Source organism: Microtus pennsylvanicus, chromosome 7, assembly GCF_037038515.1.
Source record: "Microtus pennsylvanicus isolate mMicPen1 chromosome 7, mMicPen1.hap1, whole genome shotgun sequence".
NCBI classification, from domain to species: domain Eukaryota; kingdom Metazoa; phylum Chordata; class Mammalia; order Rodentia; family Cricetidae; genus Microtus; species Microtus pennsylvanicus.
The window spans coordinates 108552056-108579220 of NC_134585.1; the positions used below are offsets into that span (position 1 = coordinate 108552056).

A 27165-nucleotide genomic window follows, 5' to 3' on the forward strand; every position below is an offset into this window, starting at 1 on the left:
AATGTAGAGCTCAATAAAAATAATAATTAAAAAACACTTCAACCCTCCCTCAAGATCCGCATGCTCCCAGTTTACTCAGGAAAGCTTGTCGTTTTCTACTTCCCATGTAGATTAGATCTATGTAAGTGAGGGAGGGACTTAATCAAAGCACAATGTACAAAACTTTCAAAGAACAAAAAATTAAAGAAAATATTATGAGCGTATCTAATTAAATTGAACTTGCACACCAAAGAAGAGCCAAGCTATATGGTAAGCTTTATATATATTTTACTACAACAGAATGTGGAAAAGTATTAACATGTCTACTATTAGTGAATGCCAGCCAATCAAACAAAGTAGTGGACGTATGACGGATGATGGCAGCTACTGTGAGGACTGCAATGAGAGGGGCATTGTCTAGAAAAATATCCTCTCTGACCTGTAATTAAGCATGCTTCCCAAGAGGAGTCCACTGCAGAGATATTTCCCAAATCTCAGAGGTGTAAGAGCTGTTCAAGTTTTCATTGGAAGTGGGAGAATGTCCTGACCTCTTATCTTTGGGCATGTGCCAAATAGTCATTTTCTACTCAAACCCTCAGATGCATACAGCTGAGTGTTAGTAGATAGAAGGTTATAGAAGAGTTGACTCCAGTAGAGATTGAACTAATGGCTACCCACATAATAGAATTGATGCTGACCCATAGTCCTACAAACTCTTTTTAAATTTTCACAGTAAGCTCTTATTTTTCTGCTGTAATTTTGGGCTTCAAGGTATAAAGAAATGTATATTTATCCATAATTTTATGTTGTAATAAGAAATCTATAAAATGAAACTTAAACTAGATGTTATCTTTTGCTCAGATCTGATTGGATTATTTTGATGTTTTGTATATTTTAGTATTTTCTTGATTTCTTGATGTGAGTATCTTAGTTAGGAATTTTGTTGCTATGAAGAGACATGATGACCATGGAAACTCTTATAAATGAAAAACATTTAATTGAGGGAACTTGCTTACTGCTTCAGAGGTTCAATTCATTATCATAAGGCAGGGAGCATGGTGGCATGTAGGCAGATATGGTGCTGGAGCTGAGGGTCCTACATCTTGACTTAAAGGAAACAGGAAGGCAACTGACTCACTGGGCAGTATCCTAAACATAGAAAACCTAAAAATTCACACCTACAGTGACACACTTCCTTCAATAAGGTCATAACCACTCCAACAAAGCCACATCTCCTAATAGTGTCACTCCCTAAGAGATTGGGGAGCCAAATATATTCAAACTGGCATATTCCACTTCCTAGCCCTTTAACAATATTATAATGCAGAAATCATTTAGTCCAACTGCAAAAGTCCCCATAGTCTACCATAGTCTCAACAATGATTGAATGTTCAAAGTTCTAAATCTCTTCTGAGATTCATTCAATGTCTTAGTATAATCCCCTGTAAAGTCAAATGAAAAAGTTGACCACATACTTCCAACATACATTAACATGGGGTATACATTATTATTCTCGTTTTCTCCATTGATGGTGAAAGAAAGCTTTGCTGGGAATAATAGTCTGGGCTTGCATCCATGGTCTCTTAGAGTCTGCAGCACATCTATCCAGGACCTTCTGGCTTTTATGGTTTTCATAGAGAAGTCAGGTGTAATTCTGATAGGTTTACCTTTATATGTTACTTGACCTTTTTCCTTTGCAGCTCTTAAAAATTGAAACGCACCCATATATACACACAAAGTAAAATGACTAAAATAAAACTTAAAATTCTTTAAAAAAGAAAAACCAACCTCTGCTGCTCTTGTGCATGCTGCCACAGTTTCTGTACGGTCCTATGTGCATCTGTAGTATCACTATTTGCTTGGTAATTACGTCACCTATGATGATTATTACAATCATATCACCTATGATTATTACAACCTTTCTTCATCTGTGTCTTCGTCTTAAACTTCTCTTTCCTTTACTTTTCTTTTACTTCATAGATCCCTGAGCCTTGAGGGGAACACTGAGGACTTTAATATAGACATCCCATTTAGTGCTGAGTACTCCCAAGTCTCTTATTCTCAGCATATTCTCCAGCAATGTCTCTGTTAATTACCATCTAGGATAAGAAGCAGCTACACTGATGAGGGTTGAGTGATACTCAGATCGTGGATATAATTATTTGTTGTTAGAAGTCATTTTATTGCTATGTTCCCTTAGCAGAATGATATTTGTAAGTTTTCCCAAAGGACATATCAACTATCTAGTCTCCAATTGTTTCCCACTTTAGCAGTTTCAGATATAGAATGTAATTCATGAAGGAGGCTTTAAATCTAATTTTAAAGCTGATTGGTTACTCCCATGACATCTGCTCCACAATTGCACTAGCATATCCTGTGGTCAGGTTGCTACTGTAGGTTACCAAGCTTGTAGCTGTGTGATATTTATTGATGATTACTTTTCTTCTCTGGTAGCATACAAAGTGACTTTCAGTACTATGAATGTTTATCAGTAACAGTCAAGCTTCAGCTGGATAGCAACTCAATTTCTCCATACTCCAAGGCATAAATAAGTTGTGTCTTCAGCAATAGAGTCTTAACAGCAGGTTATGGAGAGTAACCAAACAGCTTTGAAAATAGGCTGTGATGTTTGTGGAGATGTCAAGGGGACCTTTTGCCCAAGGAATCAAAAAAATATAAACCATTCCTGGAAGTTTTATTTGGTAGCATAAGATCTCCTTTTGGAAGTATTCTCTCCCAAGTTATATGGAAACTCCATGTAAATTCCCTTAAGGTATGTGAGTATTTTAGGAAGCTTTTATGGTGGTAGGTTTCTATGTTGCTTTTCTAAAGGCGCATTTTGCTGTTTTGTCTCCCTCTATTCTCTTTTTATCCTTCTCCCCTGCACGCCTCTCAGTTTAATCCTTCTACTCTAGTTTCCCCATCATCTCTACAAAATTCTATATTCCTTTTATCCATTCTTAGAAAAAGCCCTTCTACTTCTTTGTCCATTACTAGGTAACTAACTTCGGGGCTTTTCAGATTGCAACACACATATATCTAAAGTTTAAAAGCTAATATCCATGTTCATAGGGAAAGTCAATATTTGTCTTTAAGAGTCTGGAGCAATATCACTTAGGGTGATTGTTTGTAGCTCCATCTATTTTCCTGTAAGTTTAATTTTTTTCTTAACAATTGAATAATATTCCACTGTGTTTAATGTTCTGTCTTTCTTCATTGTTTATTTTCCCCATAACATTTTATTTGCTCCTTGGGAGTTTCACATCATGAACCCCAGTCACAGTTTCTTCCCAGTATTTCCATATCCACTCTCCCTTCTGACTTCCCCCACAAAAGAAGTTAAATATAAGCATAAGGAAGTAAAGAAAAAAGAACAAAAATGCAAGTCCACTTTGGGTTATCTATATACTCATGGAGCATAACTGAACTCTTAGTAAAATGATCCTTAAATAGAACCGAATCCTCTCCCCCAACTTCCGACGCCATCAGTTATGAAGAGCTACTCTTCAACATTTCCATCACACTTTTTAAGAATTTTATTTGGTGGTTTCCTGTCTAGGCTTTTACTTGGGGGTGGGGTTGCAAGTAGGGTTGTCACAGAAGCCTTCTATGCCCCTCCCTCTCAACTGTGTATCTGCAGTATCAATATCACAATAAAATTAGCTTCCTTGCTCTTCACTGCCAACAGGAGCAGACAGGGATCATGGGTCTGCACATCATTTTTATGAAAGGCACAGACTATAACATGGTTTAATGCTACAGTAGAGTCCTGGACATAGACAAGGACCTCAAAGGCTTCCTAGAACACCAGACATCAACATGGACTAAGATAGCAGCCCAGACCACTCACAACAATGTGACCCCTGGAGATTGCACATGACGTCTACATGGTTTCAGGCTGCATCACAGACCGAGGGCATCTGCATGGCCTTAGGTGATAACAGGAGCCAATGACATCAACACAGACCCCAGCTACACTAGGACCATGGGCCAAGACATGACTCTCTGTGGCAGGAATAACCTGGGCATCACTAGGGCCTCAGGTGGCGTGTCAAACTTTTCACGTCAAAATGCCCACCACATACACATACACAAGGAGGCATTACAGCCTATGGACATAGCTTTAGGCTACAGGAAAGACCATGACCTTCTTCATGGCCCTTGATGGTAACATGTGCCACAGGTACCATTCCAATTCTCTCAAGAAATGGCTGGACATGGTGTGGGCATTTATGGGCCTGACTGGCTCACCTGACTGTTGACTTTTCTGCCTAGACACTTGCCCAATAATATTCCATATTTTCATGATACTTTTGTCAGTTTTGGATGTATTGATTGATTCCAATTATGAACTATTAAGACTAGTAGCAATAACCATGATGACAAAGTATATGGAGTTCTTTGGAGATATGCCCAAGAGTAGGATCGTTGGACTGTTTTGAGGGTAAATTTTCAAATTTTTGGAGGAATCTCTATGCTGATGTTCATAAGCAACATCCCAGCTTGTACTCCAATTGTTAAGGAAACATTTTACCTTTCCCCACATCTTCACAACCATATGCTGCTTTCTGTTTTATTTATCTTGGCCATTCTACTGAGAGCAAATGATATCTCAAAGTAGTTTAATTTGAATTTTCTCAACAGCTATTTTCTTAGTCATTTATTTTTTCATCTTTTAAGAAATTTCCCTTTATAACACTCATCCATTGCTGGTGGGAATGAAAACTTGTGCAACCACTTTAAAAATCAGTGTGGCGGTTTCTCAGGAAATTGGGAGTTAACATACCTTAGGAACCAGCACTACCACTCTTAGGAATATACCCAAGAAATGCCCAATCATACTACAAAAGCATTTATTCAACTATGTTCATAGCAACATTATTTCTAATACCCAGAAAATGGAAACAACCTAGATTCCCCTCCATGGTAGAATGGATAAAGAAAATGTGGAATATATACACATTAGAATACTACTCAGTGGTAAAAAAAAAAACAATGACATCTTGAATTTTGCATGCAAATGAATGAAAATAGAAACACTATCCTGAGTGAGATAACCCAGATGAAAAGTAAGAATATGGCGTGTACTCACTCATTAGTGGATTCTAGCCATAAACAAAGGACAATGAGCCTATAGTTCATGATTCTAGAGAAGCTAAATAATAAGGTGAATCCAAAGAAATATATATATATATATCCTCCTAGAAATTAGAAGCAGACAATATCACCAGGAAAGAAGTTGAGAGCATGGGGGTGGTAATGGGGGAAGAGAAGAGGGGAAGAGAGAATGGAGAAGGAGAGGTTTGGGGAGAGCTTTGGGGAGTGGGATGGTTGAGATGGAGGAAGGACAGATATGGGAGCAGGGAAGAAGATACCTTAATTGAGGGAGCCATTTTGGGGTTGGCAAGAGGCTTGGCTCTAGAGGGGTTCCCAGGTGTCCACGGGGATGTCCCCGACTAGGACCCTGGGCAATGGAGGAGAGGGTGCCTGAACTGGCCTTGTCCTGTAGTCAGACTGATGACTATCTTGAATATCACCATAGAAGCTTCATCCAGCGACAGATGGAGATAGAGACAGAGACCCACATTGAAGCACTGGACTGAGCTCTCAAGGTCCAGTTGAAGAGCAGAAGGAGGGAGAAGATGAGCCAGGAAGTCAGGACCACATGGGGTTGGTCAACCCACTGAGACAGTTTACCTGAGCTAATGGGAGCTCACCAGCTCCAGCTGGACTGAGACTGAACGAGCATGGGATCATTCTGGACCCTCTAAATGTGGCTGACAATTGGAGCTAATGATAATGGCACTGGGATTTTTCTCTACTGCATGTACTAGCTTTTTTGGATCCTAGTCTGTTTGGATGCATACCCTTCTATGCCTGGATGGATAGGGGAAGGCCTTGGACTTCCCACAGGGCAGGGTACCCTGCCCTCCTTTAGGGCTGGAGGTGAAGGGGGGAGGGTTAGCAGTGAAGCGGGAGGGAAGTGGAAATCTTGAATGGTATTATTTATAAAGTAATTTAAAAAATTTAAAAAGAGGGCTGGAGAGATGGCTCAGCGGTTAAGAGCACTGTCTGCTCTTCCAAAGGTCCCGAGTTCAATTCCCAGCAACCACGTGGTGGCTCACAACCATCTGTAATGAAATCTGGTGCCCTCTTCTGGCCTACAGGCATGCCTGCAGGCAGAGTACTGAAAATACTGTATATATAATAAATAAATTTTAAAAAAAATTTTAAAAAGATAACCAAGGGAGAAATAGGAGCTAGGAAAAAAAACCTTCAAGTGAGTTGTTGACTCAGAAACTAGAGACTTTTTCAGAAAATAAAGATACTGGGAGTGAGTTGCTTGGGTCAGAGTGTGACTCAAGTAATAGAGAAGATGAGAAGGGATTTTAGTTTTTGTCTCCAGATGGTTGTATGAGCAGCATTTTAGGACCTGGATGCTGGACTCTTCTGTGGGTAACTAGTGAAGAAACCAGCCTATGAGGGGTTCTATGACATAAGTAGAGTCTTGGTGATGTCACAAAGCCCTGGGTGGGGGTTGCACATCTGTTCCACTAGGGATGCTAGACTCCCTTGAAGGTGGGTTCACTATCTTCACTGCGGCTGTGGAGGTCAGTTCAGCTCCCGAGTCCCATGAGTGTTCAACAGGCTTTTGGTGCCTGAACATTTCCAGAGGACAGAATCTGGACAACTAGGACATTTTCTATTGGCACTCATGGTGGAGGCAACGACTTTGTGTCTGGTTTAAACAGACGAGCTTTTCCAACCCAGAGAGTGGGCAGCTATGATGCCCAAGCACAGAAAGATAGCCACAAAACAGTGGACCAGGAGTGCTGTGGCCTTCCACACTAGGTCTACAGCCATGATGAAGATGCCTCTGAGTATGAGAGGCGGGCCACCTCTCCAGAAGAGGGACGGGTCATCTCTCCAGAAGCAAAAATTGGGCAATCCTTTTGAGGCCCTGGAGAACACTGTAGGCCGCAGAATTTCTCATGGATGGAAAGAAGGCAATGAGCCAGTCACTCAGTGGAATGCCATCGTTCTAGATCAACCGCCGACAAATCTTTCTACTTCCTGAAGTATGATGGGATTGATGTGTCTATGAATTGGAGCTTCCCAGTGATGAAAGGATTTTAAACCTTAAGATCCTGCCTGATAACATGCCATTTCCTCAGGTGACAGACACCCACCTCGCAAACACCATAGTTGGCAGAGCAGTGAAATATAAATTCGAGGGCAAAAATGGCTCTACGGTTGAGTGGAGGGGATGGTCCTAGAGGAGGTGCCGATCATGAAGCCCTGGTTCTACATTACCTATGAGAAATACCCGGTCTTGTACATTTACTACCTCGTGGATCACTACATTGAAGGCAACCTCCACATCATGACAGAGTGTCCTCCAGTAGAGGTGACCTCAGAAGTAGGCAGGGATGTCTTGACAGGCAAATGTGTGCAGTACAAAAAAAGCAACGGAACCCAAAAGTCAGGCAAAATCATTCACCTAGTTCCCACTGAACCTCCCATGTATTTCATCAAGCTTGATAACGATGTCTATATCTATGTTTATGATTTGGTGAAGAGCCGTTAAAGTGAAATTCACAAAGTATGGAGGGACAGACATAAAATTGTGTTGGGAGGGGGAATGCTCCTTTTTTTTTCAGAGATACATAAGGTCCTCTAATATCCCTGGTACCTTTTCCAATGAAATTTGTCTTGTTCTAAAAATAAAAATTTGTGAACATGCAAAAAAAAGAAATTTCCCTATAGTTTTATAAACTCTTTAAAATTTTTTCTGTGTTTTCTAGATGTTCAGTTGTTAAAATTTATTTACAGATTTAAATACTTCACTTTATGAGAATTATAATGAGTTTTTTCCCTTGCTGTATGCTACCACTTTGTTCAAATGGCCTTGTGCTTTGCTGTAGGAAGAATTTGAGGTTCCTGAAGTCTCACTTAGTAATTGGGGTCTTGATGTCTGTGCTATCAGTGTTTTGTTCAGAGTTCTTTCCTGTGGCAATGAATCCAAGTCTATTCTGCATTTGCTCTTCTTTCGGATTCATTATATCTGGTCTTACAATGATGCCCATGGTCCATTATAGTTGACGTCTGCATTACACTTATCTTTATATATTATAAACAACTGGAATCTTTGCCAGAAATCTTTGGATATTATGACACAAAGACTAGAAGCCTCTGAGTGACCTAAGAATGAATAATTTGTACCTACAAGTTACATTATAATATTAAATTCTATTGCAAGACAATTTGGAGTCATTTTACAGAACAGCTACAGGCTTGGTGTCTTGAGACTGGTCCCACAAGTGAGCACTTTTATTTTTAACAAACTGAGAACCAGGTTATACTTAGAAATATATATGTATATACATATAGATATTTGCATGATACAAGCATTAATGAAAAGGGGGGTCATGAATTTGAAACAGAGAAATGAGGGGTATAAGGAAGGCTTTGAGGGAGTAAAGAGAAAAAAGAAATGTTATAACCATTACAATCTCCAAAATAAAAAATAATTTGAAATTTATAAAAATAAAACAAAATTAGATCATTTCTTACATGGTCCTGTCTTCTACTTCTTTTTTTTCACATGTCTGCGACTAGTTTACTTGGTGTTTTCTGAGTGATTACTTTTATATTTTTCCCCTTTTAAATTGAAAATAGGTTCTTTCTCATCCAATAAATTTTTCCTTGTTCTAGTTTCCCCTCCCTCTCATCCTACATCCTCCCCAACTAGCCTTCCCTCTGGATCCACTCCCTATTTGTCTATCATTAGAAAAGAGCAGCCTTTTAAAGATAACAACAATGCATATGAAAATGAAGCAAAACCATCACCTTGACATTGGACAAGGCAAACCAAAAGAAGGAAAAGAGCCGAAGAGAAGGTTGAAGCTCCAGAGACCCACTGCTTCACAAACTTGGGACTTCCATGAAAATACTCAATGGAAAGCTGCCATCTATTTGCAGAGGAACTGGCACTGCCCTGTGGAATCCCTGTGCTTGCTGCTTCAGTCTTTGTGAGTTCCCATGAGCTCTGCTCAGTTGATTGAGATGCCCTTGCTCTCCTGGGTCCTACATCCCTTCTGGCTCTTACATTCCTTTCACCTGCTCCTTCCCTGATTTGATGCAGGCATCCCATTTAGAGTTGTGTCTTTCAAGGTTTCTCACTCTCTGTATATCATTGGCCTGTGGGTCTCTGCATCAGCTCTCATCTGCTGCAGGGGATACTTCTCTGATGATGGCTGAATAGGCACCAGTCTATGACTATAGTACAATATCATTGGGAGTCATTTTATCACTACTATCTTTTAAGATCAGTAGCATTTGTTTTATCCTAGGTTTCTGGGATATCCAGTCTTGGTTATTGGTCACCCAGGCTGTGTCAGCATGAGTCCCATCTACTAGAGTAGACCTTAAGTCAAATCAGACTTTGGTTGGTTACTGACAAGCAGTGTCACCACTGATCTAGCATAACTTGAAAGTAGGAAAGCATTGTAGATCAAAGTGTTTGTGACTGGGTTGGTGTTTATGTTTCCCTTTTAGAAGGCCATAGAGTAACTTTCTATACCAAAGACACTAGAACATATGGAGAAAGTTCTAGGCGAGCACCATCTAGACATCTCCATTGCTCAATGAGTTGTATGGGTATGGTCTTGAGCCATAGGTCCTTGCTCTGTGAAGATCAATCTCTTGTCTTGGCAATAGCCTGGGTTGTTTGGGGATTTCCCTGGTATACCTTTGGTCAACTCAATTGGATGTAACGAGTCCCAGCACTGGAAGCTTCCCCTTGTTGACAAGAGATGGCCAATTGGGACTCTTTCTCTCCTATCATTTGGTTGCTTTATTAGGATCCCCTTCATATATTTTAGGAAGTTTCCATTGCACTTGGTTTCCATATCACCCCTCAAATACTCTTCAATTCTAGAAGTCTCCCCCCTATTAAGCCCCTCCCCATATGATCCTCCCATACTCATCCCTCCCACCCTCAGTTGACCCTAAAATCTATTCTATTTCCCCATCCTAGGTAGATCTATGTGTCCCCCCAAGTCCCCTTCTTTATACTTAATTTTTTTCTGAATCTATGGACTGTAGCCTGATTATCATTTCTTAAAGGTTAATATCCACATGTAAGTGAATTCATACCATATTTAACTTTCTGGGTGTGTGTTATCTCTCAAGGTAATATTCTTTTAAGTTCCAATCATTAGCCTGCAAATTTCATGTTCTCTTTCTTTTTAAAAGCTGGGTAATATTCCATTTTGTTAATGCACCACTTTTATTTATCCATTTTTCTGTTGAAGGACAACTAGGTTGTTTCCAATTTATGGCTATTATGAATAGAAAAACAATGAACATGGTTGAGCAAGTCTCTATGTGGTAGGATGACACATCCTTTGGGTATATGTTCAAAATGGTATCACTGGATCCTGAAAGAGATCAATTCCAATCCTTCTGAGGAACTTGCGCACTGATATCCATAGTGGATGTACATTGTTCCACACCCATCTGAAATATATGAGTGTTTCCTCTTGACTTAGTTCTAGTTTCTATTGCTGCAATGAAACACTATGACCAGAAGTAAGTTGGAGAGGAAAGAGTTTTTCTGGCTTATGCATCCTCATCATAGTCCATTGCTGAAGGAAGTCTGGAGAGGAACTCAAATGGGGTTGAGGCATTTTCTTAATTGAAGCTACGTTCCTTCACATGACTCAAGCTTGTGCCAAATTGACATAAAACAATCCATCAAATTACTCCATGTCAAATTGACAAGCACATTACCATTAAGTTGTCTTTTCTTTCTCAGTTATTCCCAAGATCTCACATTAAAAACTTAACTTTAAATGCCCACAATCTTTACAAATTTAAACACATTAAGAATTCAGTCCCTTAACATATTCAGTGTCTTTAAAATCCAAAAATTCCTTTAAAAGTTTGAAATCTCTGTGGTTTATGTTAAAAATAAAAGTTAACTACTTCCTAACTTCAAGAGGGAAGAAAGAACCAAAGCAGAATAACAATATAAACAAAGGAAAAACCAAACTCCAACTGTATAATTAATGCAATGCCCAATGTCTGAGATACATGCAGGAGCTCCTGAGCGCCTCCCAGGGGCTTGCATCATTTTTCATGTTCTGCTTTCTGAAGCACACACAGCTTGTATTCTAGGCTCCAGTTGGATCTTTTCTACACCTGCTGCTATGCTCAGTGGTCATCCCAAGTTGCTGGCATCTCCAAAATACTGGTATCTTTTTCTGCAACTGAACTTTAGTTTCACCGATAGCCTCTCATAGGCTCTCTTCATGGTGCCAAGCCTCAACTTCTCTGCATGACCTCTTCCGTTCTGGACCTTTAACTACCACTGAGGCTGTACCTTCACTAATGGCCTATCCTGGCCCCTCAGAGTGCCAAACCTCAGCTGCTCTCTATGATCCCTTCATGCCTTCAAAATCATTACCACCTGGCTGACCCTTAAACTATCAAGTTATTCTGACAGCTTGAAATGAAACTTTGGCCAACTCTGGAATACACCTTGTATGCTATCTCTGAGAGAACACTTTCCAGGAGATGTTATGGCAATGATGCAGGTCCCTTCTTAATCACTGGTAATTTCTCAGCTACAGCCAGCCAACATTGAGTATTCAAGTGAAGCAAGTTTTCACTTTAGTAGTTCTGGCGTCTTGCTACTCACAGATTATTCTTCAGCATAAGCATACCAGAGACACAGAATCTTAATTCAAATTAACAAATGGCCCAGATGGAGTCTTGGAAAATCCCTTCTAAAACTTGACATGCCAAACCTCCATCTTCTGCACTGCTCTCAACATTCTTATTTTCCAAGCTCCCAAAGAACATCCCACTCTCAACACTCAATGGCTTTCTAGTTCAAAGTTCTAAAATCTTTCCACAATCCTCCCCAAAACTCTGCCAGGTCTGTCATAGCAATTCCCAGCTATGCTGGTACCATCTTATCTTCATTAGATTTTCTATTACGGTGATAAAGGACCATGAGCAAAAGTAAGTTGGAGAGGAATGGGTTTACATGACTTACACTCACAGAGAAGCCAGGAAAAGAACTCAAACAGGACTGGAACTTGGAAGCAGGAGCTGATGCATACATTATGGAGGGATTCTGCTTGCTAGTTTGCTCCTCATGGCTTATTCAATCTGTCTTTTTAAGAAACTAGGACCACCAGCCCAGGGATGGCACCACCCACAATGAGCTTAGCTTTCTCCCATTAATTACTAGTCAAGAAAATACTTTACAGGCTGCCTACAGCCTGATAGCATTGAGGTATTGCTTAACAAAGGCTGCCTCCCCTCAGATAAATTCAGCTTCTGTCATGATGAAATAAAATTATCCTAGAACACCCTTATTCCATATCCTGCCAGCAGGAGTTCTCACTCATGTTATTGAATTTAGCCATCCTTAGAAGTTTAAACTGTAATTTCAGAGTAGCTTTGAATTGCATTTCCCTAAAAGTCAAGGGAAGGTGTTGAACATTCCTCTGAGTGGATAATGATCTTGATGTGTTCTTAGATTCAGTTTCCATGTGTTTTATTGAGTATTTTTGCATATATGTCCTTTATGAAGTTTAGTCTGTAATTATCTTTATGTGCTGGTTCATTATGTGGTTTGGGTATAATGGTAATGGTGACCTCATAGAAAAAAATGATCAATGTTCTTTCTATTTTGTGGAATAATTTGTAGAGTATAGGCATTAACTTGTCTTTAAAATTCTGATAGAATTCTGCACAAAGAACATCTGGTCCTGGGTGGATTTTGGTTGAGAAAAATTTAATGACCTACTTCTATTTCACTAGGAGTTATAAGTTTGTTCAAAATGCACATATTATCTTGATTTAACTTTACTAAGTGGTACCTATCAAGAAAAGTATCCATTTCTTTTAGACTTTCAAATTTAGTGGAGTGAAGGGTTTTAAAGTATGTTCTTATGATTCTAAGGATTTCCTTAGAATTTATTATGTCAAGTGGGTACTTGACTTCCATGGCAATAATTCCATGGAAGAAAAAATGTGGAAAGTAGATAATAAATTCTACAGAATTGTTTTGTTTGCCTTTCAAGAGGAATGTGATTTTATGCCTGATATGAAATATCTCCACAACAAAACTTTAATTTTATGTTTGATCAGCTGATATATGGAAGAACCCTGTTTAAAAGATACTGATAGAATGATTTTTTCTAGGGCTATTATATCCAGCATAATGCAAGGAGATATAACATTTTTTCAATAAAGGGCAGGTAAGGAGGTAATGGTGGTGAGATTCTGAAGGAGCTGAGTCAGTATATAGATCTCTGGATTTACTGATTACCCACACAAAAACCCATAAAGTGTTTACTTTTCATCTTAAATCTGTGATAAGCAGGCTCTCAAATGCATAAAAAGGCAGTGGAGGCTGTGCTGGGGCAGTCCTAAAGGCACCATGGCAAGGCTCATTCTTGTCACAGGTGAGTTGGTAATCAGATTTAGAGCCTCAATCTTGCCTGTTTTTTTTTTTTGCCTCAAGATCTGACAACCAAGGAGCATATTTCATAGTATAGTACTACTATGATTAAATTGATTATCTTTTCTTATTTAATTTCTCTTCGTTTTTAACCAGGATTTCTCCTGCTCTTCCACCATGGGCTATTGTGACACTTCTTTTTTGATATCAATGCCATGGCCTAGCAGAAAGTCTCACTCATGTGCAATGTGTGTGCTCTTTTCTCCTTGCTGCAGCCAATCATTCTCTTTGCTTCTCTTGGTTTACCTCTTGCCTGACTTTGAAGTTGTGCTTATGAATCTGTTAGTGTCTTGAAACTAGAGTTCTACAGAGATGAAAATGATTGGGAGGAGCTAGAGCTAGCCATGTGTTCTTTGCCCCTTACAATGAAGAATGTTTTTCTCATTTGTCCTTGAACATGCTGTAGTTTTGGTGACATAAAAGTGTTATTTTTATGGATTCATTCAAAGAGATTGTGTTAGTAGTTGTTTATGCCATTTCATTGAAAATCTACCAGCTGCTCTAAATTTGTTTACAAACTTTGCTAAAATGCTGAATATATTCAAATGATCCTAAGCTCAATGAATAAGAGATTTAGAGTACAAGTGGTCTGATGGCATTGTGACGTCAGATGTCTACCATTCATCTGTCAGGAGTGACGAGGTTCAATGTTGAAGGAAAGTCTGAGCTAATAGTGAGATTGCCAGTTAAAAGCCAAAAACAAAATAAAAGGTGAAACCCATTTAAAAAAATTCAAGGACTGTTTTTGAAGCCCATAATAGATATGTGGCTCCTCACATCATATTAACTGTGGGAAAAAGTCTTCAAAGATGACTCAAAAAACACATCTAGAGGGTGTATTGCTTGATGCTTGAGTATACCCTAAGTGTTGGAAGTCTGGGATCCCAAGGGTTCTGGCAGGCTGGGTATTTCTGAATGTTGAGTCACAAAAGAGAACCAATTTGTAAAATTTTAGCACTTGTTGCTAGTATAGACAGTTGATTTCTGAAAATTATCTTCAATTTTGACACAGAAGGAGAAACAGGAGTGTCTTTGCATGTTTTGTGAATTCATAAAGAGTAGAGGAAAATGTATCTATGTTAATTAAAAAGGTCACCCTTGGTACAGATGTGAAGATCTATTTATATAATATTGATCAACTTCTAGTACAATTGTCCAGATTTCTCAGAAGTGCTAAGGATTCCAACAGCTACCTCTAAGTCCATGTTTGTTCTCTCTCTCTAGGTCTGGCACTTCTGCTGAATGCCCAGCTGGGTAAGTTAGTGATGTTACCTCATTTTCTTGACAAAGTCTTTTCCTCCCATAAGCCTTATGTTATCATATTTATTTTTACAACATATGTCTGCTTATTGTGTGTCCTTTTAAAAATATACCATTGTTGCAGGAAAAGGGGCCACTTGTTTGTCCCAGCTGCCCAGCTTGCTTACACCCAAAATAACCACACAGAAACTGTATTAATTAAAACACTGCTTGGCCATTAGCTCTAACTTCTTATTGGCTAACTCTTACACATTAGTTTAACCCATCTCCATTAATCTGTGTATCACCATGTGGCAGTGGCTTACTGGAGATTCTAACCAGCGTCCATCTCAGGTGGAGGATCCATGGCTTCTCTGACTCTGCTCTTCTTCCTCCCAGCATTCAGTTCTGTTTTCTCTGCCTACCTAAGTTCCACCCTATCAACTAGGCCAAGGCAGTTTCTTTATTCATTAACCAATGAAAGCAGCACACATACAAAAGGGACTCCTACACCACACCATCATATTAGTGCACTTGTAAAACAGTGTGAGGAGATAAATCACCCAGGGAAAGGGATGGGTTATCATCAAGGAATGACTCTTAGTTCAGCCATCTGTGTTGTCCTCAGCAGTGTTTCCCTCTGAGTGTTAAGGAACTGGTAACTGTAGAGCTTCTCGGGAATGGTAAGCATGAATTCTTATGAGCTCCTATGCTCATGCAAGCTTTGAACATGGACCTCTACCAATTCTAAATAACAAAACTCAGTGAGAGCCTGGTGCATGAGTTAGAAACCTTGGACTCATACTCAAGAGTCTCCACACAATCTGGTTCTCAGAGATAAAAGGTACCTGAGATACAGTAGGGGAAAGAGGAAGGAACAAAAGTCAGCAGACCCACTGTCACCTGCCGCATACTGTACTTCTTACTCTTCACATCCCACAGGTTCTTCCTACCAGCTGATGTGCTACTACAACAATGCGGCCCAGGACAGGCCAGGACTGGGCAGTTTCAGTGTTGGTGATATTGACCCCTGCCTGTGTTCTCACCTCATCTATGCCTTTGCGGAGATTCAGAACAACAGGATCACACAAAGAAGAATGGGTGACTTGTCTGACTACCAAATTTTACGTACCCTGAAAAACAGGTCAGAGAAGGGAAAAACTATCTGTTTTGTGTCTATAGTGTCTCTTTCTCTAAAATGTGGTTCAGAAGCAATTTTTTAAAGTGCAATCCCAGACAATGCCATCTTTTTACATTTGTATTAACCGGGACTGTATATATTTACCACACAAAACAAACATTTGCATCCTGTCCATGTCCTGGAATGTTTCAGTACATGGTTGGCATGTATCCATACACACTCATTTCAATGATAAATTTCTCAATTTGGTATTCTAGAATCCATCTTTATTTAATTTTTATTTTGTGGTGTTTTTTTTTTAGGAAAAAGAGGGGGGAGAGAGAACACCTTTTATTTATTATGTAAACAGTGTTCTGACTGCATGTATGCCTGCAGGTCAGAAGAGGGCACCATATTTCATTACGAATAGTTGTGAGCCACCATGTGGTTTCTGGGGATTGAACTCAGGACCTCTGGAAGAGCATCCAGAGCTCCTAACTATTGAGTCATATCTCCAGTCCCTTTTGTTTTCTTATAACAATTTTCTAGTCTTTCTTTTCCTACCTACCCTTATGGACTCATCATATAGTTTCATAAGTGAGACCAAGAACATTGGCAAAAACTTTTACTATTTTGCAGCTTCTGTGGCCTCTCTCATCAGTGACTCTTGTAGAGAGGTTCTCATACTTGAAATAGGTTTTGTTTAATGCCTCATTGCCTATAGTCAGGTGCTGCTTTATCTTGTAGATTTTCTGTGTGCCTACTCTCCCAAAGGTTAACTGTATTTCCCATTAGGAGGTTGCACAGTGGCTTTCTCATACGCACTTTATTTTCCTTGATTCTCTTTCCTCTGTTTCCCCCTTTTTCCTCAACCTACACCCATCTTCCTGCTGAAATATTTACACCACATGTATATTCCTCTTCACAGCCATTTAACCTTCATGGCACTGTTCTCAGGCTTTACCCACTATCCAAATCATTCACTTTCTCTTCTCTTGTGTCCTAAGGTATTAATAGTAAACACCAGGAAAATAAACACTTACATCAGCATGCAAAAGATAGCATGTTACTTTTATCTTACCCTACCTAGGTTGCTTCTCTTGGTAATTTTTCACTTTTATAGATTTCCGCAAAATTTCAAAGTTTTCATTTTCTTTATAGCTACCTAAAATGTACAATATATTACTTATACATTTGTCACTTGAAGGGAATTTGAAGGGATTCTTTTATGTAGCTATTGAGTATAGAGTTTTAGGGAAAGGGGACACGCAAGTGCCTCTGCAGTGAGGTCTAGTGTAGGCGGCGTAATAACCAGGCTAGCTTAATATGAAACAGCAAATTTTAATGAAGGAATGGCTTACAACATCAGGGATCCAGCGATGAGCAGGAGATACAAAAAAGAGAGGCCGGTACAAAAAAGAGAGGCCGGTGGGCCGCCAGATTTATATGTAAACATTAGCCTGAGGCGAACACGCCCCCCATTGGGCGGAGTTTCCCCTACAGTCTAGACTACTTAAGACACATCCACAGAAAAGTTGTGCTCATCAGACTGACTTTTAAATTGACTGCACTATTTTACATACACACCGGGAGTGCATATTTGCTTTATTGTGCTAGATAAAAACAATCGTTTTTGGTCTTTTGATAATTTAATGGTAGTCATTCTGAAATTTTTGACAGACTATTTTATTGAATTCTTTTATTGAAAATAGAGGGTTTTTTCATACACTAAATCTGAGCATGGTTTCCCCTACCTAAAGTCCTACAAGATCCTGTCTACCTCGCCTCTCATCTGAATTCACACCCTTTCCATCTCTGGTTAAATATTAAACAAGCATCTACAGAAAAATGAAAAATAAAATAAGATAAATCAAAAACAATCAAACCACAATAGACAAAAACAAATGAATGGTAAAGAGCCTAAGATAAAACTACAGAATCAAATACAGACACAGAGATACATGCAATTCTTTTTTTATTTTTTTGATTTTTCGAGACAGGGTTTCTCTGTAGCTTTTGGTTCCTGTCCTAGAACTAGCTCTTGTAGACCAGGCTGGCCTCAAACTCACAGAGATCCGCCTGCCTCTGCCTCCTGAGTGCTGGGATTAAAGGCATGCGCCACCACTGCCTGGCTAGCGTTCTTATACATAGGAACCCTGTAAAAATACAAAACCACCAGACATCATATGCTATATATGCTAAGAACCTGTAAGGTTAAGAAAATATCATGACAAAACATTATGAGACAAAGTCCCTCCAAAGACACCATTGAATTTATTGTATATCTTTAAATACACAATAAAGAGCCTATCTTTAACAGTAGTGTATAGCCCCAGTGAAACCCCATTGGAGAAAACTAAAGTTTCACTTGTATTTATCAATTGACGATAGTTTCTGGGCTAGGGAAGGGGCTTGTGCCCACCTCTCCTTTCAGTGCTGAGACCCCCTCTGTTGCAGACCTGTGTAGTCCCTGAGCATCCTACCAGTCTGTTTGTGCGGCTGTGTTTAGAGGACATTGGACAGTCTTCCTTGGTGTCCTTGATCCCTTTTGCCTCTTACAATCTTTCTGCCTTTTCTTCTGCAAGGCTCCCTCTATTCTGGGGGTTTGGGAGGGGAAGGACTTGATGAGGCCATCCCGCTTAGAACTAAGTATTCCAAGGTCTCTCACTCTTTGCACATTGGCACACTGTCGAGCTGTGGGTCTCTGCATTTGTTCCCATCTACTGCATGAGGAAGCTTCTCTGAAGATGACTGATCAAGGCACTTCCCTGTAGAACAGTAGAGTGTCATTAGTTGTCTTATGACTTTATTCCTTTAGCAGAACAGTTGTATTTTGTTTGCCCTTGTGTCTCAGACCTTTCTGGTCTCAGGTTGTTGGCCCCCTGATCAATGTTGGGGACTGATATCATCTAATAGCACGGTCCTAAATAAAATTAGATATGGGTTGTTTACCCCACCAGCTTTGCACCACTACTGCTTAGCTTAGAGCAGTTTTCATCTACATTTCCTGATGGCTAAGGATGTTGATCACTTCTTTAAGTGTTTCTTGGTTCTTTTTTTATTTTATTTTATTTTATTTTTTTTAATTGAGAAAAGGAAAAAAAAAGTTTCCCCCCCTCCCAGCCTCCTATTTCCCTCCCCCTCCTCCCACCCTTCTCCCCCTCCCCCTACTCTTCTCCCCCTCCCTCTCCAGTCCAAAGAGCAGTCAGGGTTCCCTGCCCTGTGGAAAGTCCAAGGTCCTCCCCCCTCCGTCCATGTCTAGGAAGGTGAACATCCAAACTGGCTAGGCTCCCACAAAGCCAGAACATGAAGTAGGATCAAAACCCCGTGCCATTGTCCTTTGTTATTCTTTTTTGTATGTATAAACAATCCCTTTGCATTGCTTAATTAGCCTATTTGATTTTCTTCAAATTTAAGATTTGTTCTTTTTTCTTCCACTTTTCTAGTCACTAATCATCTAAGTGATGGATGCCTAGCAAATGTTTTCTCCCATTCAGTGGAATGCCCTTTCATTTCACTAATAATTTCTTTTTCGTATAGAAGAATCTTTCTTGCAATCTTATTTGTTTATTATTGGTCTGATTTGCTATGCTGTCAGAGTTCTATTCAGACAATCACTTTTAATATGTGAAAGCACAAATGGGGTTGTTGGGGGAAGCCACTGCAAGTAGGCATGAAGTGTTTTGTGTTCTGGCATGGGCTGGGTCACTAGTGTGGGTAATCTTCCACATTCTCCAGAGTTAAAGACATGGAATTTGGAGGGATTGACTGTCTCAGTTTACCTGGCTCAAGAAAAGCAGCTCAAGCAGGCTATGGGAGACAGGGAAGATTATACGTTTTGAGTGTTGAAGGTCTGCCTAACAGACCCTGCTCTAATCTTTGAATGGGAACTGCAGCTCTAGCAGAATGAAAAGCATAAGAGTTTGCAAATGGCAGATGGGGAGGGACTGCCATATCCCGCATCCAGATGACAGAGTTCAGCTGGGTCCCACCCAGCTTATTACTCCATACTTAGAAGGAAATGTGAAAATTAAGAAAAGGGAGTAGAAAAAATGGAGATACAAAAGAAATAGACAAAGAGACACAGAATAGAGTTGGGAGGGCAACCCAGTAAATACTGTATCCTCCCACATTTATTTTCCATACATTTATATACCCCGATCAAAAAGAGGGGAAGAAGGCAAAAGACTTCTTTAGCATGATACAAACAACAAACAGAGTAATTACCTCTTCAGTACCTGAAACACCAAGTAATTATATCCTGAGTTAAGTATTCTGTTGTTACTCAGAACAAGCAGCAACCATACCTTAGGCCAAATATCATACAGGCAGCAACACCCAGGGTCAAACCTCCTGTCATAACCTTGAAGGAACAAGAATAGACTTAAACTCTCTGACCTTTAGTCAAGGTGAAGCAGACCCACTTCTGTGGGCTCCAACAAGGGACTACCTTTCCTCCTCTAACTTGGATCTCAAATGTTCCTTACATTATTATAAAAATCCTTTATTATTTGTATGGCTTACAAAAGTTTTCTTCCATTCCAAGCTTCATCCTTTATTATTGTGGTTCCTCTTTTTTAACCTTTGCCTTACAGATTAAATCCTAGTATACATTTTTAAATTTGTTGCCTTTGTTTTTATTTCATATCAAGAAAAATCATGTACAGCCACTGCTATGGAGCTTACTACATGCTTTATTGCAATCATTTGATAAAGTCACATCTAATATTTACTCAATAATTTCAGTTTCAAATAATTTTAACATATGGTGTGATGCAGAAGGGCAGCTTTCTGTTATGTATTGCATAAGACATTATTTCAAGAAAAATTACTGCATACGATACTCACCCTTTTGGCTCAGGAGTCAGCTGTCAGGTGACAAGGACTTAGATAACATTTCACATTACTATGGTATACAGTATTTGAAAGTTAAACAAAACTAGTTGTAGAAGAGAATAGAAGCTAATTTTAACTTTTTTGTTATAGGAATATAAATACCTGACAGTTTATTACTTCCAGAAAATCAAATTGAAAATTGGATTATAGCATAAAGGGCTTGAATTGCATTTATTAAAATATATATTTAGTTGGTTATATGTATATACAAATAATATAATGTACATATTATATATAAATATATAAATCTTTCAGTCATGCAATGTGATTAAACTATAGTATGATGGATTATGTTAGACAACAACTAATACAAGTCTTAGTACAGGTAACAGAACATTTTTAAAAAGAGAGACCAACAGAGTATAAAATTTCTCATCTTTAACTTTTTCTTTAAAGGAACAATGAGATGATAACTCTCCTGGCTGTTGGAGGCAGCAATACTGGATCTGCCCCGTAAGTGCTCTGTTCAGAGTTTCATTTATGTGAAAACAAGCTAGTTCTATTCTATATGCGTTCTGTTATTTCACAACATTACCATGGGCATTAAAGATGTCATTTCATGAATTTTGAAATTCAGTTAAATCTTTCACTAGAGCCTAAATAGTAAGTAGAAGATATTGAAAAGGATACCCTGGCTTTCATGTATTTAATTTTGGAATGATACGAATGGACAGCTGTGAGTTAGTGCCTTTCAAACAGCCTGTTCCTAAAACTGTCATGGACAGAGGTGTGACGAATGTCTTTCCATTTTTCTGTGTTCTGGAGAAGAGAAATAAAAGGGAATCTTATGGATAAGAAGATTTATAAGTTTCCCTGTATTTGGAAGACATTTGAAAAAATAAACACAGTTAGCTCAGATATCTGGTTGGTGAAAACACCACAGGAAATTCAGGAATTATAGAGTAGAAAAAAGAAAACTATACTAAGGTACCATGTCTGAGAAAAGTCATGATTTTGGAAGAAGGCAGGATGAAAATCAGAGAGGCCAGGGGAAGGGCTCGGAGGCAGAAATTGAGTTATTCACGGGTTTGATTCCAACGTGTCTGTATCATGGCCTTACCTTATTTTTTTTTTTGGTTTTCCTCAGTTTCTCATACATGGTGTCCACTCCTGAGTTCCGCAAGACTTTCATCAAATCAGTTACTGACTTCCTACGCCAGTACGGATTTGATGGGCTGAACTTGGACTGGCAATACCCAGGGTCTCCTGGAAGCCCTCCTGAGGACAAGCATCTCTTCACTGTCCTGGTGCAGGTGAGGAAAAGGATAAAGTGTTGGAGTCCTAGAAGATACAAAACCTGTCCTTTCTAAGGAGTGTTGCAGAGCAAAGTCTAAAAAGAGTTTAGAGTTGAGAATATTAGGCTTACCAAGATCCTTAGATATCACCACACCTTACTGCAACAAGTTATTATGTGTTGGGTATTACTCTGCGTGCTTTTCAACAATCAAGATTCATCTTCACATTTTCTGTCAAATAGGAACCCTAAGCATGAGTGTTTATTTCACAAATGACTAACTACAGTAGAGAATATCTCATCCAAGATCCCAAAGATACTGAATGTTATAATCACCAGTGCAATCTGATTGTAGAGTTCAATGCATGGAACAATTGTGTGAGACTGTTTGTTGTTAATAAGCAAGGCATATGGAAAATATTTGGACTATGTCAAAACAGAGATGACTGAGCATAATTAGATTTGCATAATGTATATCTGGGGTGGAATCTTTAAGCCATAGTTGCAATTACAAGCTCATTTAGGTAACTGATATGATAAAGGTCCCTGGAGGACAAAATTTCAGTATCTAGTTTTTACCCAAGTCTATGCTATGGTAGGATGAGAAAGAACTTCTCATGTTGATGCTCGATCTCAGTCTTGACAAATTCAGGGAGTGTTCAGTTAGGTCAGGAGAGGATGGCATATAGGGATCTACATGAGTAAAGGAGTAAGATAGAAAAGGTGAGTTTGCAAAAATGACTAGCATCTGATCATGGGGCACTTTGTGTATATTCAAGTATTTGGAATTCTTATTCCATTCTATGTAATTAGTTGAAGGATTAGAGAGAGTGTAGAATTGTGACATATGTATGTCTGGGTATTTATTGAGACATTAACCATGAAGGATGGAAAAATCTGAGGAGGCATGTTAGGACAGAAAGCCGTAGAAGTCAGTCAACAAGGTAAAAGTTAAATCAGTACTAAACAGGGGTTGTACACAAAGGTAGGATGTCAAGTACATGAGACTATAAAAGAGACATTATCAATAGGACCAGGGGAGCATTTTCATGTGAAAAAGTTTGAGAGCTACATGTTCCTGCTGAGATCATTTGACCCTTACAATGTTAGGTAAGATGGTTAACACAGACAAGGAGATTTTGAACAGAATTGATGAATATCCATAAAGCTGTTGGGTGTGATAACTCCAGAAGCCCAAAACATCTTGAATAAATAATAACTAAGAGTTCATGCAAAAGAACCTGAGATAATTTACTTTACTGGTGGTATCAGCAACAGTAGGTGATTAGGAAGCAAAATGAATAAATAATGTGAAGTCTAAGAATACAGATGCTTTTGTACATCTATCCCCTTGCAAGTCAGAACCTTTACTTCCTAGATTTATTTTCCTAGTCTTTCATTTTTCACTCAGACTATTATGCCAATGGGATATGCTTCCAGTGACAGATTCTTTTTCACACCACCAATACCAGATCTTCAACCACTCTGAATAGTTTCACCGTAAGACACTAAGTCAGCCTTAGGTTACTTTTATTTAATAGCACTAATCATCAAACACAGCTCCTCTGTTTACAAGGGAGCCATGCCTCCAGACACTGCTATGATTCCTAGTCCTTGCTTCTCGATCTACACAAAATCAATGCACATATAATGCAGTGTGTAGGGGTTTAATATTTGAGGTGAGGTGGTAAGCCCATTCATTTTATTTGGTCTATCCATCCTGTAAAAATTCTTAGACAAATGACCACTGATCTAAATAGTAATGTCTGTAGCAATTGGTTGGAAATAATTTGCATACCAAAATAATTTGTTTATTAGAGCTGACCTAAATACATGTTGATTTTCTCTGTAACTTAATTATACTTATGAACCATTTTTTACCAACTTCCTCTTTGTATTATGCCAACTATACATTTCATTCCATAAAATCTTGGCCTTATGAGATAGTTCAGCTACTGAGAAAGTAGAAGCAGGTTTTTCCACCATAGAAAACTGGCTGTGAGGAAAGCCTGCTAGTGAAATTTCTCAGGCAGAGTACTGACGGGTGGGGAAGCTCTGACCAGAAACATGGACTCTACATTGTAGGTGACTGGATAAGACACTGAGGTGGGGCATAGTTAGATTTTCTAATATCCATGTTTATTAGATAACTGACAAATTTTAATGTCATATATCATGAGATTTTGATACAGTATCATGTTAAGAAGAGGCAAAATGTTAAAAGCATCTTATTAATTATTATACAATTATATATACATCCATAATATATTTGAATAGGCAAAATGAATGTGAAGTATACATAAATGTTCTGTAGGAAATGTCTGAAGCTTTTCAGCAAGAATCCCTGGAAAGCAAGAAGCCAAGGCTGATGGTCACTGCTACAGTAGCTGGTATCATTTCCACCATTGAGTCTGCCTATGAGATACCCCAGCTATCCCAGTAAGTGGTCCCTCTTACTCTTTTTTCATCCCTTGGAATTAAGTCAGGGGACACAAACCCATAGGGGTCTTGTTGCTCCAAAGCTTTGCGTACAAGTTTTGGAAATTATGTCTTTTTTCTGAATAAGTGCGGAAAATATTCATCAGAAATTATTTAAGAGTCTCTTTTCCTCAAGGTTCTTGGACTACATCCTAGTCATGAACTACAATCTTCATGACTATAAAGAGGGATACACCGGAGAAAACAGTCCTTTGTACAAATGCCCAACTGACACTGGCACCAATGCCTTCCTTAATATGGTATGTTCCTGAAAAGATGCAATGCAGATCATACTAGAGACAACCTAAATGATGAGTAAATTAATACAAGAAATAGCTAGAAGCATACACAGCTTCTCAAATTACTGGTTTTTATTGTTATCATTAACAATAAATTTAGATATATGTTTTTGAAAAACCTCTAAAATTATTTTAATCACAGAATCTGTGCTATTGGGAAGTTAACATGTACAGCCACAAGTCTTCAGCAGCTGTCTGGGACTTTTAATCGCCTGCTGTGTTTCAGGATTACATCATGAAGTACTGGGTGAAAAATGGAGCTGCAGCTGAGAAGCTTATTGTTGGATTCGCAACATATGCACAAACCTTCTCCCTGACTGACCCATCTAACAATGGAATTGGTGCCCCAACCTCAAGCCCTGGCCCTGAAGGTCCCTACACACAGGAATCTGGGATCTTGGCCTATTATGAGGTCTGTAGGTTGGCCGTCCTGTGCTGTTTCAGTTTCAGGATGAGAACTGGGCTGTAGCCAGGTGTCAGGGGGTGGAAGATTGGAATCAGCTGAATCTGAACATTCATTCTGTCCAGTTCTTACTAGATCTAATAAATGTTCTTCCAAATTTATAAAATGTTTTAATTTATACTTCTTTAGTCATACAAATATACAGTGTTTAACATTAAATACTATTTCTTCATGTAACAGACCACATACTGATGTGTATCTGCATTAGCACAGAGGAAAGTTATATTGAAGAATGTGTCTTACTATGTGGATTCTCTAAATCCAGTGCTTAAATCTCAACCTTAGATGAGCATCGGATGATAGCACTAGCTGGGTGTTCCTCTGTGATCCAGTTCTTTTCTTGGTGAAAATGACTGGGTTCATTTACTAGGGTTTGGGGAAAAGTTGTGACTGAATGGTTTTGATAACTGTGATGCCTCACACCTGTAAACGTATTTCAAGCCAAAATGCAGGAGAGGCGAGAGTGTAAACTTACTGTGTGCTACAGACCTAGATATTATCTAAAACAAAAAATGGGAAAAAACAAAATGTAAACAAAAGAGAGATAAAAAGAAAATTCACCTTTGATATAGTTTAGCTGTAGAGAATTTTCCCCCACTGATCAGCCCCACTTAAAATGTAACTCAATGTCTTTAATTACAAATAACACTCATTTTAAAATGAGGCACAGAGAATACTAAACAAAATATATTTTTCTTTTTTAGCATAATATTTTAAGAATTTGATCTCTTGTCTTTTTAAAGGTTTGTACCTTCCTCACAAAAGGAGCCACTCAGATCTGGGAAGGCTCTCAGGAAGTGCCCTATGCCTACAAAGGGAATGAGTGGGTTGGCTATGACAATGTCAGGAGCTTTCTCATCAAGGTATGTTCATTCCCTTGGAAGACCAGAGGCCCCAAAATTAAGTGGCAAGAATCCAAATGACTCTTAACCTCTCTCCTGAACCAGGCCCAGTGGCTTCAGCAGAACAATTTTGGAGGTGCCATGATCTGGGCCCTTGGCATGGATGACTTCAGTGGCTCTTTCTGTAACCAGGGCAAGTTCCCTCTGACCTCTACAGTAAAAGAAGCCCTCAAGGTGACCAGTACAAGTAAGTGACAGCAGGGTTTTGCAATAGTACAAGCATGTCCCTTCACTGAGCCAAAGGCACTCTTGACATTTGTGTCACCTTGCATGGAGAGGATCTTCCCATTTCATCCCATTGCTCATCCCCAGTGGGATAAATATCCTGATGCTCTCCAGTACCTAAAGTTCCTTGCTACTGTCTTGGACTTCTAGCATTCAAAGGGACGTGCAAAGATTCCTAAATTTCATGATGTATAGGAACATTTAGAAACTGTACTGACTCTCACTATAGGTATCTGCTTCCTTGTGAAGGCCATCTTCATTGCCTCACTCTGTCTCCATGGAGAAACAGGACAGAAATGAATTAAGAGTACTTTAGTTCTTTTACCGGAATGACCTTTTAATTTTTGTAACAAGATCTTTTGGATAAGAAGCTTTTATATACGTGGCTTCCATCAGCTCACAGTGTCATATATGATTTATAAAGCAAGACATATTAAATTGAAAGGGTGTCATTGAAGAAAGATACAAAGACAGGCAATCACTTGAGAACACAGGTCAATATGACATCCCTTTTCAACTTCTGACGATAGAGAAATCTTCTGATCTAATGTGAGGAAGATGAGATAATCACCCCTCTCCTCTCCAGTGCATCTTGTCCTCACTTCACTTCTAGGAAAGGTTTTTTTTAAAAATAAAGGTTTCCACTCATCCTGTTGTGCTGTGTCTTTCAGGTTGCATGGTCTCTGCTCCAGACCTTCATCTGGTAAATGCTCCACTAGACAGTGGGAGTGGAAATCAGAAGAACACAACTGAGCCAGTGGATTCTCTGCCTTCTGTGACAAGAGAATAA

At 39.0% G+C, this 27165-nt stretch overlaps 1 protein-coding gene and 1 pseudogene across 1 annotated transcript; both read left to right on the top strand.

Annotated features, from left to right (window-relative positions):
* Positions 1-6763: 6763 nt before the first annotated feature.
* Positions 6764-7818, top strand: LOC142854047 (Y-linked testis-specific protein 1-like; annotated as a pseudogene).
* A 5620-nt stretch (positions 7819-13438) lies between these two features.
* Positions 13439-27165, top strand: LOC142853877 (chitinase-like protein 3). The gene is made up of 11 exons (XM_075979030.1): positions 13439-13463; positions 14744-14773; positions 15701-15902; positions 21171-21227; positions 21862-22027; positions 24323-24447; positions 24623-24746; positions 25012-25197; positions 25992-26111; positions 26196-26337; positions 27047-27165. The coding sequence occupies exons 1-11, from the start codon at positions 13439-13441 to the stop codon at positions 27163-27165; spliced, it is 1296 nt and encodes a 431-aa protein (XP_075835145.1).